Source organism: Corvus hawaiiensis, chromosome 10 (genome assembly GCF_020740725.1).
Source record: "Corvus hawaiiensis isolate bCorHaw1 chromosome 10, bCorHaw1.pri.cur, whole genome shotgun sequence".
Classification (NCBI taxonomy): Eukaryota; Metazoa; Chordata; class Aves; order Passeriformes; family Corvidae; genus Corvus; species Corvus hawaiiensis.
In genome coordinates this window covers 16,278,911-16,295,226 of record NC_063222.1, presented here as the reverse complement: position 1 = coordinate 16,295,226, position 16,316 = coordinate 16,278,911, and the positions used below count along the sequence as shown (strand labels likewise).

The 16,316-nt window shown below is 53.7% G+C and overlaps 1 protein-coding gene and 1 long non-coding RNA gene across 3 annotated transcripts in view; one reads left to right on the top strand and one right to left on the bottom strand.

Annotated features, from left to right (window-relative positions):
* Positions 1-6,119, bottom strand: part of LOC125330906 — a 31,754-nt gene extending 25,635 nt beyond the window's left edge. The window contains exons 1-2 of one of the 2 annotated variants that reach the window (XR_007205757.1): positions 5,966-6,119; positions 2,134-2,325 (exon numbers count right to left, since the gene is read on the bottom strand). This is a non-coding gene — a long non-coding RNA (uncharacterized LOC125330906). The remainder of the gene's footprint in view (positions 1-2,133; positions 2,326-5,965) is intronic. The other variant, XR_007205756.1, reaches the window with a different exon arrangement.
* A 6,235-nt stretch (positions 6,120-12,354) lies between these two features.
* On the top strand, positions 12,355-14,397 carry HES1 (hes family bHLH transcription factor 1). The gene is made up of 4 exons (XM_048314980.1): positions 12,355-12,557; positions 12,638-12,733; positions 12,815-12,902; positions 13,640-14,397. The coding sequence occupies exons 1-4, from the start codon at positions 12,450-12,452 to the stop codon at positions 14,122-14,124; spliced, it is 777 nt and encodes a 258-aa protein (XP_048170937.1). The 5' UTR covers positions 12,355-12,449; the 3' UTR covers positions 14,125-14,397.
* Positions 14,398-16,316: the final 1,919 nt, after the last annotated feature.

The following is a 16,316-nucleotide window of genomic DNA, read 5'->3' as shown; positions in this document are numbered from 1 at the left end:
GCCAGCAGTTTTGCCATTCTCTTCTAATGTTTTCTTCCTCTGACTCAGCCATACACATGTAGCAAGCATGTTGTCAAACAACCACCAATGCCAGGACACTGGGCAGGAGCTCCTGGCCCCACACCGGCCTCCACATCTCACTTTCTCGTCTGGGGAAACACATTTTGCAAGCAAATGCTCCCTTTTTGTGTCCAAGTCACTGGTGAAAGGAGAGTATAGCCACCAGCATCCTCTTCCAACCCTCCAAGCACAACTGGTTGCCATCCTTGCTCCTGCCCCTCCCTGTGCTGCAGCTTCTTGGTGAATTCTCACACCTCCTTTTCAAGGAGCATCTTCCTACAGTGCACCAGTGCTGCCATGCATCACAGCAGGCAGCAATCAGCTAGCATTGCCAGGTCTAAAAACGGTGTCTTAAAAAAACAGATCTGGATAAACAAGACATAACCCACCAATCCCTGTCCACCCTTCAAGCTTATTTTCCATTTACATCTCCTTTCACTACCTTTCTTTCAACAGGCATTGAATGTGTTGCATGTGAGAGAGAGTAATTTAAAGGACTGGCACACTGTGGGCTGGGATTTGATGGGATTATGGCTTCCTCCCTTCCTGTTTCTCCCAGAGACACAATATTTAGGATCTCTGGCTGTGGTGTGACTGTGGGAAGGCTGTGGGAGGAAGGCTTCAGGTGGGACCTGCCTCTTCTGACCTGTGAGTGCATCTCCTCCCAGGAGAACATCAGTTAGTGGGGCCAGCCTCGGAACTGGTGCTTGCTTTCCCCTGCTGCTTGCAGCTTCTGCTCATGGTTGTTAGCCTTGTGCAGGTGTCCAAGACAGAGCTTATAGACCTTGGCAAATCCCTGTGTCCCAGATTCCAGTGCTAGCAGCTGCCAGCTGCAGTGCCATGTTTGCCACCCAGCGTCCCAAGGCAGATGTGTGTTCTCTTCCCCTGGCTGCCAGCTGCCAGGGGGAGCCTGTCGTGCACCAAGCATGTCAGCCAGTCCTCTGCTGTCACCCTGGGACAGATCTGCCCTCCCTGTTCTCCAGAGGCCGTTTGCTTTACAATCTGTGAACATCAGGAAGAAATGAAATAGCAGTGGAGAATTCCCTTCAGCAAAGCTTTGATGGTGAAAAATGTGCTGTTGGGTTGTCTGTTTCGTGGAATTCAGGAAAAAAAAAAAAAAGACAGGGAAAAGAAGGAGGAAGGAAAGAGAGAAACCATCTGCTATTTTCAGAAGTCCTTCACCCACACATTCAATCGCTGCTTCCCAGAAAGGCTTTTTCTCCTCTCCCCTCCACTGCGGTGCAATCAGATAGTCCCCAAACTGCCCCTGGGTTAATTGGAACCAGAAGCCGCTGTCACTTCCAAGTGTTATGAGCACAGGGACCACAAGGAGCTCAGGTGTTTTGGAAAGGCTGATGTCAGAAGGGGCTGTGATGAAAGGCTTGCTGACAGCCTGCGAGGCGATGCCGCGGGAATGGCTGCAGGCAGGGGCTCAGCCCCTCTGTGGGTACCAGCTCTGCTCCATCAGCCGCACACTGGATGTGACCAGGGCCACCCTGTGCCTCTGGCTAACCCACAACAGACATGGCAAGGCAGGACACCAGCTCAGGGACTTTGCTCTGTCTGTCTTGCGCCCTCACTCCCATGCTGCCATTTTTAGGGCAAAAATAGTTAGATTTTTGTAAAGAAAAAAGACCAGAGTGAAAAAGGCTCTGGAGCCGTTCCTGACAGGGGACAGCCGGTGACAGTGTGTGCTCAGCCTCCCTCCAAAGTGCAAGTGGCTAATCTTGTCTCAATAAAACCAGCATCATGTCAGGGTAATCAGCAGATGTCAACACTTTAATGACACTGGCAGAGACCCAGCAAGGTCCGGGGGTTATCTTGGCTGCATCATATTCCCACGGGAAAGGTAGATAGCAAGCTCCCTCCCTCAGGTACCCACCCGGTGGCTGTCAGGCACGGCGGGGCAGGCGCAGCACTGCCGGCACCTCTGCTGCAGCTCCCACTGGGCTGCTCATGCTCTGCTGCCTGCAGCCAGCCCTCCTGGGCAACCTGCCTGTCTGCACTGGGAGGGGACAGGGTGAGACGGCACGGGATGGGATGGGGCGGGATGGGACGGGATGCCTCGCTCACCAGTGGACAGCGTAAATCTCAGCCTCCCAGGTGGAGCAGCTCTGTAAACCACAGCGGCTTCAGCACCAGGTTTATGCGCTTACTTTTACAGCAGGCAAATTGACAGATTAGGCTGTGTACACAGATTGTGTAAACTGCTGTCGGGTGCTGCCCTGTGCCCCTCGGCGGGTGTCAGCGGGTGCCCAGTCCTCCCTGTGGGAACAAGAGGGAAACAGGGGAGACCTGCCAGCAACGCAGCCCGGGGTGAGCCTGGTGTGCTCCCACATCCCCTGTTCCCTCAGCTTCCAGAGCAGGCCTGGAGGAAAGCGAGGGGAGGGGGGGGAGGGGACATTGATTTAAGATGTGAGAAGGTCAGAAGTTTTCTCAAGCAGAGTTGCTATCACAACACTGAACACTTCATCCCCCTTTTTATCTGCCCCAGTATTTATTGTCCATGAGCAAATACTTGTGTTTTTATAAATTCCTTTAGAGTGAATCACCCTTCTCCTGTTTAAACCAGCAAAGACCACATCAAACAGTATCACTCCATCTAGAATTAATCATTAATTTGAAGAATTTGACAATATTTTGCCAGCATTATTTCTTCCTCTCCCCAATTAATAAAGGTTAAGCCTCAATACTGGCACTTTTGCAGGACACTTGCTACAGAGTGGTGTCACTGGGAGCTCACAGTCCCTAACCCACCGTGGGCAGCAAGGAGAGAGAGATGCAAGTCTGCACCAGGCTTTCAGGCAGGTGTAAGTGGCCTCACTGCTGCCTACACATAGTGCGGAGAAAGCAGCTGAGCACCCCGGGATGCTCCATGCCACACCTGGACAGCCTACCTGCATAGGGGTTGGTGTCAGAAATCTTTTCACTTGGAAAGTGCAGAAAGGTTGATCTTGTCTATAGGATTGTAGGAGGAGATGAAGACTTCCTTTGCCTGCTCTCACTGCAGCCTCTGTGAGCACAACTTCAGATCATGCCAATAACTGATGTCAGATGAATGCATGTGGCTTCTATTCACTTGAGACAGAACCCACCCTTTAAATACCACATTTTGTACTTTGGTTTTTGTTTAAGTCTCAGGCATGTGTTTTGCTAGGACACTGCATTTCATTTAAAAATTAGTTTTGACAAGACCTTATGGTTCATGAATTCCTGCACACCAAGTCCTGCAACATGTGTCCCAGTTCTGCTGGTCTCTTCAGAGGCACCAAATTGGGGTGGTTTTGCTTCCTGCTCACAAATAAGCCATGAAACAACCTTGATTTTCCCATGTCTTCGTAACAGGGCATTTTCCTGAGACTTTTCTGCCATTCTATTGCAGTCTTTGGATGGTTTGCAATGCAGCTTGCTTGGATGCTCTGCTAGAGAGCATGGCTGGTTGGTAAGTCCTGTGGCATTGGTTCTTGCATTCAAATGGATGGGTAAAATGTATAAACACACAATGGCACATGATGAAGGCAGAAGACAGCCTGCTAAACACAAATAACACACAGGAGAAGGACAGATCAGGTCCTTCACATGGTAAGCTCGCCATACTGACACCACTCAGGCAGGCTGAAGGAGCTCTGGGTCCCTGGCATTTCATGAGCACATTTGGCTTTGAATCTGGTACTAAAGGAAGATAAACAGGAGCAGGCTTGGGACCTTTTGGCATAGTTTTCACATTGTAACACTTCACAAGCTGTTCTCCAGGTGCCTACAGAAGACCCTCCTAATCCACAGGTGTCTTCAGCTCTGAGAAAGCAGGGACAAGCTCCTGGGCATGCAGCACAAGCTGTCTCTCCTAGCTCTTTCCTTGGTCTCTCCTGTCTGTGGCATCCAGGGTGTTTATATCAGAGGGGACAGGGAAGCCACCACCATGTACTGCACTCCTGGCTGCAGCTTGTGCTACTCAAGAGTGCGATGAAGATGGTGCTGGGCAAGGCAGAAGAGCTATTTTTTTACCTCTCCAGCAGCAAGATTGCAGAGGCTGGATGACCTGTCATAAAGCCAGGGGCAAGGGTTGCTTCTTGTCTTGGAGCCAGTCACCTGCCCAACATTCCCCAGATTTACACCAGAAGAACCCTCTTTTATTGTGGTGCAGCAGCAGAGAGAGCAGAGCAAAGCGCTCTGTAACAAGGGGCTGGGCCACCACAGCATCCCTGCAGGGAGCATCCCTGCCCACTCTGGCTGCTGGCATTTCTCCACCAGGTTTATCACTGTATCAGCCATGTGAATACACCTTTTTTATGGCATGAGCCTTTCAGTGGACTTTTTGAAAGACAATGATGGGCCTTTAAAGGTTTGGCCGATCCTGTTTCCTGTATGCTCCTGAGCCTTGTATACATTTAAATTTGACTTGTTAACTTTATAAGGTACTTCAGGCTTGTATTGTACTGAAATTGGCTGGGATCTCAGTATCTCCCTTATTCCCACGTACTTTATTCTTAGAAATGCTTTGTAGTCATGTTATTGCTGTTGGGAGGTTAGGCTTTAACAGCCTCCAATAAAGATATGGGCCTGCAAAAGGGCACCAGTAGCCCAAGATTATTCAATATCAGCAACTGAAGCACAGGTGCCTTCTGTTTGCAGGGCCTCTTATTCTGGGCAGCAGCAGCAGCCGGCCCCAGCTCCAGCAGCATGCAGCAGGCAGGGCTCCTCACTCCCTGGAGAACAGGACGCAATCCTGCACAGATTCCTGCAGCCTCTCGCAGTGCAAGCAGCAGCCACCGGGCACACGTGGCCAGCAGCAGGCTACAAAACCCCTCTTTGCTGTGTTTATTTGCTGCTGCTTCTGCTTGCATCCTCACACTGGGCCCAGGCCTCACCAGCGCCCAGGCAGCAGCACTAATGCCTCCCTTTCATCACCCATACTCCCAGCTCACCTCTTCAGGTACTCCCCATGCTTTTCACAACCCCACAGCCATCCTGCCATCACTTAGCACTGATGTGAAGCCTCCCAGCCTACTGTAGATGTTCCCCCATTTTTGACTCTATATTCTCTCTTTGCATTTTGTAATATTAAAAACTTACACCTGCATAAACCTAGGTTTGCTGCTCTTCTCTCTGTGTCACTCCTGGGGGATTCCTGCCTTCCCCTGTGTTCCCAGGCAGCCTGGGCACATTTCTGAGGCAGCCAATGACAACACTGCCCTTCATTGCATGGAAGGAAGGACAAGGACCTTGAAATCTCATTTCAGGATATTTCATCATGTGAGAATAAATGTCATTTCATACGACATTCCAGATTACTTATCAAATAATGATCTGCCTCTTAATGTCTAGACTTCTGGAATCTGTGCAAATTAAACGTTGTACTTACAAATGTATTTATTCATTGCAGTTAGCAATTAACACATGATTTAAGCAATTGAGCTGTAAATTATCCCCTTGTTTATAAAACAACAACATCCTCTGAAGGATAATATTTTCTATTAAAACAATTAGTAACACATCAATTCTTGACTAGCTTGCAAGAGATCTCATATTAGCCCATATGAGGATGATTCTCCAGCATGATCTCTGGCACCAGGGCATGCACACAGCTCTGGACCAGCACCACATGTGCAGCCGTGCACAACCAAAGCAAATGGAAAATGCACAGGAGTTTTCCAAAAATCCCACCCCTTGCTAACACCTGTCAATGGCCAAAGGGCTAATGGAGAGTTTTGGCTCCACATCAGCAAGCAGAAAAAGAAAAATAAGGGAGAAACCACTCCATTCTAGCACACACCCTGCGCTGCTGTCAAAGTGTGCCAATTGAGGATTTCAAATCCCCTCCTCCCACTGACTGCCCTGGGCAGAAAAACAAACAGAAATCCACCGTCCTTGTGTCCCCCTGGCACGCCGCCCCGGATCACCTCACCTGCCGCCAAGGCTGAACTCTGGCGCAATTCAGGTGGCTCCCCAGGACTGCCGCGGGCAGGAGGCAGGGCAAGATCTGGCTCCACGGATCCTCCTGGCCACGCACCTTAGAACCATGCCCTGCTGCCCTACCCACGTGTGTGAAGCCATGTGTCTGCATGAGGTCGCTAATCCAAATAACATGTGATCATTCTGATACTCTTGATATAGCTAAAGGACTAATTTGAGCTCTGTTGTCACCTTGAATAATGAATATTGCTTTTAGGAATACAGGATTCAAATTATGTATACATTTCAATATTAGCAAGATAAGCGAATTCTCTCCATAACGCTGTGAAACTTAAACAAAACTGAAGACACCAGGGAGGTCAGGCACCAAGTGCAAATGATTCATTGTACCCTAGATTTATCAGAGTCCATCTACTTACACGTCGAGAAAGATGCTGGCTCTGCAAAGGCTCTGTTCTGCAGCAAGAAAGCACTGCACCATGAAGTATCCTGTGTTTTCTTGAATAAATGGACACAGGAATAATGGAAATGGGAGGGCTGGCAAGCTGTGACCAATCCCATCTGTCAAGGGGAAATTCCTGGTGTCCCAAGGGCTCTGGGACCAGGTCAGACCAGGCAGGCTGAGACCTCTGTCCCCACCCTTGGTGGCACACAGCCCCTGGCCTGCCCGTCCTGCCCACACTGCCTTCAGCAGAGCCTCCCAGCGTGAGGCAGAGCTGCCTGTCACAGCACCTCCAAAAGGTTCCAGATATTTTCTTGCTGCATCATCGCGGTTGCCAGGGTTTTGAGGATAACATGAAGTTTACACAACACGCTTCCTGCTGCCAGTTCGTGGCATGAAGAGAAGAGATGGTGGTCAGCTGGTAAATTTAGCAGAAAGCGCAATGGTAGTGATCAGTCCAGGCTGCTTTCTTGGACTGATTAATACCAAGGAGAAGGAACCGTGTTGGAAAATATGATTGATCACTCTGCAGAGGAGCACAGACACTGTGGCCAAGGGCCGGCCCTGTGGGATTCATGAGTCTGCAGTCGGTGAAGGTTGAGTCCCCAGGGAGCCACATGCCAAGGCTCCCACGTACCCTTGGCTGCAGGCACCAGGAGGGCCAGGGGAAGAGGGCAGAGGGGGCACAGAAAAGGGCTTGTGTGCTGGGAATTTGAGGGCAGGCTGACGCACCCAGCCGCAGGCTCCCTGTGCTGAGGACAGCTGGCAAGACTCCCACCTCGCCACGCTCCCACCCACGTCTTCCCACCCCCTGGCTGTGCCGAGCCAGCTGTGCACAGCTGGGCTGCAAACCGCACTGCTGGTCTGATCTGACTTAAAAGCCGTGTTCTGGAAAAGCCTGCGGGGCTTCCTGCAGCCACAGCATGTCAGGGACCACAGACGGCTCAGCACACCAGTGCTGCAGCAACACGGCTGGAGACTGGACTCAGGATGTGGAGCTGATGCTCCACCTTCATCTAGCTCTCAAGAGGGTTCCTTCTGCTCAGTGTTTGGGACAGGGACATCTTCTGTGCCAGTGAGCCCTCATGCCTTCTCCAGCTCCACCACTGCCAAACTCACAGTATTTTCTGCTTCATAGCTTGCAGTCTTTCCATTCCCTGCAAGCACGCAAGCACCACGGCACCAGCACAGAGACCAGCAGCCTCAGGCAGCAACACAAGTGGGATCTTAATAAATAAATAACTCAGCTCTCACTGCCAACACCTCCCACCACAGAGGGAGAGAACAAGAGCCGAGATGCTCCTTCTCCCCTCTGGAGCATGGCAGTGACTGCGCATTTATTTCTGGTTCTCAGAGGGCTGCAGGCTCAGCTGTCTGTCCCTGTGCCTGGAGCTCCTATATCTTGCCAAGGATACTGGCTGTTGTACTGGAGTGGGACTGCCCTGTCATGGTCAGCGGACTGCAAATCAGTGGTCCGGTGAACTCTGGGCATGTCACATGAAAAGAGCATCTCTAAAAGAAGGATATAAGGCAGCTCGCAGCCTCTGGCTGGTAGTGGCAGTGCCAGATACAGGTCCAAGCCCCACAAGCAATTTAGGGATGTTCCCAGAGCTTGTTCCCAGCTGCAATGCCTGCCAACACCCAGCTTTGGCTGCCAGCAGAGGACCAGGCTGGAGCTGGGGCTCTGGAAAGGCATGCAGGGGAAATCTGGGGCTGCACCATCTCATGCCCATGAGCACATGTGGCTGCTCTAGCCAAATCAGCAACCTCTGAAGTAACGCCATGAGTATCAGGAAGGGAATTCCCATCCACATGGGTGATATTTCACAGCTGCCAAAATGCCCTCCCTGCCGGCTCCCCAGCAGCGTTTCCTTGGTTCAGCAGGATAGGAGCCTGCCAAGAGGAATCAGCTTAGCAAGAGATCCAGGTATCCTGGCTCTTGTCCCAGAGCCTTTTTCAGCACAGAGCTGTGCTACAGCCTGGGATGGGATGGGCTGGGGAGGTGAAAATGGTTCTTCACTGTCTGTCCTTAGTGACTCTCGAGTTTCTCAGACTGGCACTCTGCTACTCAAGCAAAGCTTTGGCCTTTTCATCCCACAGTTTCCTGCACCATTCCCAGGGATGCCTCCCTGGTTGTGGGGGAACAGAACGAAGGGTACCAGTTCCTGGAGGCCAGGATGCTCCCTCCACACAAGGGGGTGTCACTGCAGAATGGCCAGAGCTGCCCCACACACACCCAGCCTGACTCACACAGTGAGGAGTAAAATGAATAAACACTTCAGCCTCTCCTCTGCAGTGGCAGCCAGGGAACAGCTGAAAGAGCCCAGATCCTGGGGAGCAGCTGCCACACAAGCACCCCGAGGCCCATCTGACAGAGCTGGGACCTCGGGTCTCAGCAGGTCTTTGGCAAATGGGTCCCCAGTGGAACAAGAGGGCAGGACCTGCCACAAAACCAGGCTGCTGCCTTAAAATGAGCTACTCCTGCCATCGAGGGGGCCAGGCAGTGACACAGCTGCACAAAAGCTGCCCTCTTTACCACAAATGCCTGGTGTGTAGGGAAGCAACGTCCATGAAGGCTTTGCTTCATCTAGGGGGCTTTGTCAGGAAGTCAGTTTGAAAGTGACCTTGTTCCAAAGACCTGGCAAACGTTTATAGAGGGGAAATAAATCCTGAAACCTGCGCCCAAAGCTTCTTAGATCACCCCTCCCGGGGGAGCCGGTTGGGTATGGATTGCACAACAGCTTCTGGGACGGGAACTACGAGCAGAGGCATGTGTGCAGGGCTGTCCAGAGGAGACACCTGTGCCAGGGACATGTCCCTGAGACGCAGCACTTGTTTTCCACCCTTCAGGGTGGTGACAACTCTGAGCTGTGGCCAGGCTAGGTTTTCAGCCTGTGACCCAAAGAGGAAAGGCTTGGTGTGCCATTCCTGGGATCCAGCTTGCAACCCAGTTCTTACAAGCAACTTGGTTTCTATTTTCTGTATTTCCTAGGATCTTTCAAGCTTTGGATATTAAAACACTTGGATCGCTAGAAGCACATTTTGCTCATCTTGGCTGCTTCCTAAAGGACCATAGAGCAGGCACGGCCAACCCTGCCACCTCCTCACCTCCTGCATGCTACACCCAGCAGCAGCATCCTATTTTATTCCTTCCCACCCCTGGGCCTGTGCCCAGGACTAGTCTAAATTTTCTTGCCAACACATTTTTCCTCCAAGATGTTCTGCCAGTCAGTAAAGCCCTAATGCGTCATCTAAAGGTTCTTCCCAAATCTGTTTTGGACAATTCCCAATTTGTAATCCAAGATGACTGCTGGAGCAATGCAAAAAAACATTTTGAGAGGACTGTGGGACAAGGGACATCCCAGTCCCTGGGACAGTCCTTTATCTCAGGGTTCCACCTCCCCCTTGACACCTCTTTCACAAGAGAAGGCATGGCTTGGAGATGCCCAGAGGATATGTTCCAGATCCTCTCAGTAGTTACAAACCCCTTCACTACCTCCTTCCAGCCTAAACCTGGCCTCAGCCATTTCATTTCCAGAGACATCCTTCCATGCAAATCCTCCCCTTCCTCTCCTGATCCCTGGGGAATTCACAAGTATATGTGCTTCCGCTTGGAGATCACCACCCTTGCACATGAAGGCATTTCACAGCAGCAGGCAGGCAGAGCAGGAGATGTGGAGCAGGGACACACCAGTGTCGCTGCCTCCCACTGCCCCGTGCAGCACTCGCTGACGGATCCAAGAAGCCTCCACCGAAGCAGACGCTTTTAGAGGCCCAGTCCCCACAGCCCGGCTCCTCACACACCCCAGAAGCGAAAGGCACCCGGCAGGCTCTGCAGTGGTCAGGGGCTGAGCTGCAGCGAGGTGGGAGCGCAGCAAGGGGAGCTGCTGCCACGCAGTTCCCAGGTCCCCGGTGTGGGCGAGAGCTGGCAACCCCTAATGACAGCCTGTTCTTGCTGCCTGCCTCGCTCGTTCCACAGAGACACCGACCTGTTGCCGGCAATTACAGGCGGTTTGCAGCTCCTCGGCTACCACAAACATAGACATAATTGCAGCCTGTTCTCACTCCAGCCGGGAGGGACCGGGCTGCCCAGCGCTGCATTTCCTCAGCCCTTTGCAAACCCCTGCAGAAGGGAGAGCACCAGCTCAGTAATTGTCATAACTTTCTTCCCCACCAATATATGCAAATATCAGCACAAGAAGAAATAGTGATCCAGTGGAGAACTTTTTAAGCTCTCCAAAAACATACTGCAGTTTTGTGCTAATCTGTGTCTCCAATTTCCCCACGAAGATGACTGTGAAAGTGCTTTTCGGCACTGACTTCCCAGTGCAGTCTCGGTCTTTTCCTCACTCAAGTTTGTCCAGCTGCCTATATGATTGAAACTTACGTCAAATAGTGTTCATCTGAAGTTAAACCTTACACGCTGAGGGCTGCCTTTTTTTTTTTTTTTTTTTTTAATCAAAAGACTTGTGGCTCCATTAAGGAGCTAAAAGAAAGCCTTGATTCGTACTTTTCCGCAGTTTTAAACATGACACCCTCCCTTTTATTTATTTTCCTTTTTTTAAACTCTGAAGGCTCAGCAGGCAAGCCTCTGCAGGGACGAGGGCTTTGCACCGGTGAGATCTGCAAACATCTCTCTTCTTTCTTGAACTTTATTTTTCTCACAGTCTCTGAAAAGGCAAGATCGAGTGATACGTGTGGGATTGGCCCTGTACAGGTGCAGATCAGGTACAAGAGGAGGTGGAAAAACATTACTGTGTATACTCAAAAAAAAAAAAGTGAGAGAGACAGAGACAGAGAGAAAGAGCAAGTGAGCACATTTTTGAATAGGCCAGGTCTAGTTCTTGGCAGGATGACTCAGGCCTAGCTGGCAGACTATGGGAATACGAGTGTGAGAAAGTCAGTCAAGCGGAGGGGAGAAAAAAAGGATTCAAGTCCCCAGGCAAAATACTTTTTTTTTTTTTTTTTTTTTTTTTTTTTTTTTTTTTTTTTTTAAAGTAACCCACAAACTGTCCAAACCAGCCGGAGGTGGCAGCAGGGCGGCTGAGCCAGGGCCGAGGGACAGGCACCTCCCTCCCTGCGGTTCTGCCTGCTGTGCCCCGCGATGTCAGCGCACGCACCACCGCATCTGTGCCCGCGCCGCCAGCCCGGCGTGCGAGCCGGGGAGCAGAACCCACGGCGGCCACTGCCCCCGGCCCTGCGTGTGCCACCGCGCACCTGCCCCGTGCCCCGCGCTCCTCCGGGCACCGGCCCTGCCCAGCTCCGGCCACACTTGCGGGGGGCAAGGGCAGCACCACGTGGCATTGCCCGGGCGGGCGTGGAGAGAGCTGGGCGACCGGGGGGAGACCCGGTCTGCTGTGAAGAGACCGGGGTTGCCTTGGGGAGATCCGGGCGACCGCGGCAATGCTGCGGGCACCGTGGGAGGACGCAGCCACCGCGGCGCGCCCCGCGGTTCGCCGCAGCCCCCGCACACAGTAGCTCTGCTCCGGCCACCACAGCTAGGCCCGGCCCGCCGCGACCCGCCCATCACCCCGGAGGGCCGCGGCCCCCCACAGCGCAGCCCGCCCCGAGGCCGGCAGTCCCCGAGGGGAGCGGGCGGGGCCGCGCCTGCCACGGGCGCCAATTAACCCGGTAATTAGCGCGGCGCTCCCCGCGCCACCGCCCCCCCCCGCCGCGGGCGGTGCCCAAGGGGTTAAACCGCGGCCGCCCGCCCCGCGCCATTGGCCGGCGGCCGCCGCGCGGCGCGCAGCCAATGGGCGGGCGCCGTCCACGAGCGGGGCCGCGTGCGGGCGGCGCCCATTGGCTGGGCGCGAGTGTGGGAACGGCGGCGGGGGACGTTTCACACGAGCCGCGCGCGTGCGGCGCGCGCTATATAAGTAGGGGCGGCCAAGGGCGCGCGGCACCCGCGCCCCGCCGGCCCCGCCGCCGCCCGCCCCGAGCGCTCCCGCACGGCCCGGCCCGGCCCGGCCCCCTCCCTCCCTCCCTCCCTCCCTACCGCCACCGCCGCCGCGGCGCCTCTTCCCGGCGGCGCACGATGCCGGCCGACCTGATGGAGAAGAGCAGCGCCTCGCCGGTGGCCGCCACCCCTGCCAGCGTCAATGCGACACCCGACAAGCCGAAGACGGCGGCGGAGCACCGCAAGGTAAGGTCGGCCGGGACGGAACGGGACGGAACGGGACGGTGCGGAGCCGCGCCGGCCGCTGACCGCTGCCTCTCTTGCAGTCTTCCAAGCCCATTATGGAGAAGCGGCGGCGGGCGCGCATCAATGAGAGCCTGGGGCAGCTGAAGACGCTCATCCTGGACGCGCTGAAGAAGGATGTAAGCGCAGGGGGGCCGGGGCGGGGGGTGTGGGGGCAAACGGCGCTGCCGTGCCGGTCTGAGCCCCGCCTGTTCCCGCAGAGCTCCCGGCACTCCAAGCTGGAGAAGGCCGACATCCTGGAGATGACCGTCAAGCACCTGCGGAGCCTCCAGCGAGCCCAGATGACTGGTGAGTCCTGGGGGAGAACCGGAGAGAGGGAGCCTGCGCCCCGGGGGCTGGGGACATCACACACTCTGCCTGTATGCTCGGTAGAGAGGGTAGCAGGAGCACCAGGCTCTGCACCTGCATCCCCGGGGAGTGAAGGATGGAGGATACTGTGTTCTGTACCTGTATTCCTGGTGCCAGCAGCCCGTGGCTCTGCACCTGTATCCTGTGTACTGGAGAGTTATGGGGGACTCAGTGCTCCATCTCTCCTACTGGGGGGTGCTGAGGGGCATCATGCTCTGTGCTTGTATCCCCAATAAGGAGATGCTGGGAGGTCACTGTGTTCTTTCTCCATCCCTGGTACTGGAGGGCACTGGGAGGGCTGCAGCTCCATCTTGAGTTCCATGTACTAGCAGAGCTGTGCTCCCCACATGGATCTGTTTTGGGGGTGTGAGAGGCACAAGAGCCACTGGGGGGACTGTGTTCCCAACCTGGGTCCCCAGTATATGGGACATAGGGAGATTCTTAGGAATTGTCTGTTCCCCACCTGAGTCCCTGGTGCTGGTGGACTTGATAGCAGAGGAGCTGTGCTCACCATCCAAATTCTTGGCACCTGGGAACACAAGACATACTGCCAGAGGGGCTTCTTTCCCTGCCTGGATTCCTGCCTCAGAGGGACTGTAAGATGCAGTGCTGGTGGGCTGTGCACCCCTGTTCCCTGTGGAGCCTATTGACTGCCGTGTGCCTCTCTCCACCCACAGCTGCCCTGAGCACAGACCCCACAGTACTGGGCAAGTACCGAGCTGGCTTCAGCGAGTGCATGAACGAGGTGACGCGATTCCTCTCCACCTGCGAGGGCGTCAACACTGAGGTGCGCACCCGGCTCCTGGGCCACCTGGCCAGCTGCATGACCCAGATCAACACCATGAACTACCCTGCGCCCCCCCCACCGCCCCCGCTGCCACCAGCTGCAGCCTTTGGGCCACCCCTGGTTCCTCCAGGCAGTGGTGCGGGGCCGCTCCCGGGCATGCCCTGTAAGCCGGGTGCTGATGCAGCCAAGGTGTACGGTGGCTTCCAGCTGTTGCCGGCCTCCGATGGGCAGTTTGCCTTCCTCATCCCCAGCACTGCCTTTGCTCCTGGTGGAGCTGTGCTGCCTCTGTATGGTGGCCCACCCACAGCTGCCACTGCCGCCTCGCCGCCAGGCCCGCCACCCGGCACAGCCGACTCAGTCTGGAGACCCTGGTGAGGGTGGCGGGCACCGGACTGGACTAGGCACTGCACCCCGTGCTGCTGGCACGACTGTACATAGATTATATGTTCATATTGGATTGTGCCTTTGTACCATAGCACTCCCTTGACAGTGTTTCGTGTTTTACACGAGATCTTTTTTTCTTCCTTTCTTACCCTTCCTTATGTGACACCAAAGATTGGGGGTTTGTTTTTTGGTTGGGATTTTTTTTTTTTTTGAATGCTCTTAAAATAAAAGTTTCCCTTCCATTTTGGAAGGCCTTTGGAGAAAGTTGGAGCTCTGGCATGTGTGCATAAGAGGGAGCCCAGTTCCTGGCTGCCTGTGGACCTTGCTGCTCTAGGGCTGCCTTGTCCTGCTCGCCAGGCTGGAGCTGTCACTCAGACCCTCTGTCCCCTCTGTCTTGTGAAATCACCTGGCCCCTCTCCCTGCCCTGGGGCAGATGTAATTACTGCTTCTTTGGCAGCAGCTCAATTTATCAGACTTGTTAAAAGGAGGTTGTATTTGTAGAGTTGGTGAATGTACTGTGGGAGGTACCTCTGCTCTGTTCTGGCACCTCGGGCTGATGGAGTTGGTGTAGCCGTGGTAAAGCGAGACATTGAGCTGCCTGGGTGAGCCTCCTGCCCTGGACCCGGAGGAGCCTGCTTCCCAGGCTGTAGTGTAAATTGCGAGTGACTCCAGCCAGTTGATTGAGAGAGCCGTGCCTGCCAGCTTCTCATGTTACAAAAGCAGTGGCTCTCTGCAGGACAAGCCTGACACGAGTGCTCCCGTCTCCTGGCTGATGGGCTGCAGCAGGCACTGGGCACTACCTCCACCTGGACTTAAAAGCATAGAGCTGTTCCCAACCCTAAGCACCAGCCAAGCTCTGCTTGATGATTAATGCTTTGCATGTGGTTTTGATAGAGTTGGGCATTTCCTCTGCTGTTATATGGAAAACACGTGGTTGAGGGAGTGATGTGGGGCTGCAAGGACTCCCTATAATCGTGAGCTGAAGCTGACCCCTGTGACTTGGGGATGCCCTGTTTCCAGGCAAGATGCAAGCCATAGATAATGGGAGCAGCAGTCTCAGGTTACAGCTTGCATGGCCCTTCTTAACAAGTCTTAACTCAGAGCGGACAGCTTTAAGATGTGCCAGGATCCACTGGGGTTTCCATCCAAATCCTGCTGCAAGAGCTTGTTGGATTTTGTCTGGATCAGCCAGGTGCTTGACTGTATCCAGGTGCTGGGGAAATTAAAGCTGGAGAGAGTGAGACCAGATGGATTAAACCTGCTGGGGTTTGACTCCCCAGCTTTGCTCCCAGTAAAGAAACATACTCACCTGATCTGAAAATACATCCTGGGATGTATTTTGGAAGCGGGGATGGTGTGTGCCTGGGATATCTCTTTGCAGGGTGTGCTGACAAGGCTGGAGGCTATGGCAGCTTTTTTTTTTTTTTTTTTTTTTTTTTTTGGAAGGAGCTGGTCTCCCTGGGATGAGGTTTCCCTTCTCTCTCTTCTCTTAACACCTTGCTGGCCTGCCTGCATTGCCACTTTGACAGGGGCATCTCACAGGCAGGTTTCATGTGCAAGGTTTGGGAATATCAGATTTGCTGTGCCAAGGCAGGTGTGTAGCTGTACAGGCTGAGTTTTCCTTCCCTTCCTCCAGCCAGAGTGTCACCTTTTTGCACTGGAGATACTGAGGGTAGGACTGAGCCTACCTTGTGATCAGAGAAGTGCTCGCAGGACCTGTCTCGGAATTGCATCAGACCAACTCCTGTTGCTGGATGGCTTGTGTGGAGCTGATGTAGACCAGTAATGCATCACCTATAAGACTGAATGCTGTTCCAGCTGAGCAGAGTCTTCTTTTTCTGCTGAAGCAGTTGGTTTGGAAAGCACATTAGAAAAAAGAGACTTTGCTGTAGGCTAATGGAGAACATAGAGCAGATCCAGGAGTGAAAGACAAGATGAACCTATTTGCTAATGGAGTTTAAATAGCCTAGTATAAAGCAGATATGGCATGCTTGGACCGGTTTCTCCAAAGCTTTCTGTGTTTACTCTATCCCACAGCCTGTTGACGTGAGAGATCTCCTTGAGTTTGTGAGCTTTAAGGGGATCAGAGCAATTCCCAAGAGCTGTGCTCTTGGTGCCAGTTCACTGAGCCCGTGACAAATTGGGATGACAAATGCAGGCTGTGGGTCTGTGGATCATTGTGT

Bases quoted from the DNA above. Each gene is read 5' to 3' on its own strand.
- HES1 (XM_048314980.1), top strand. From the start codon at position 12,450: ATGCCGGCCGACCTGATGGAGAAGAGCAGCGCCTCGCCGGTGGCCGCC. The intron at 12,558-12,637 runs GTAAGGTCGGCC...CCTCTCTTGCAG, and splicing joins CGGCGGCGGAGCACCGCAAG to TCTTCCAAGCCCATTATGGA. The intron at 12,734-12,814 runs GTAAGCGCAGGG...CTGTTCCCGCAG, and splicing joins TGGACGCGCTGAAGAAGGAT to AGCTCCCGGCACTCCAAGCT.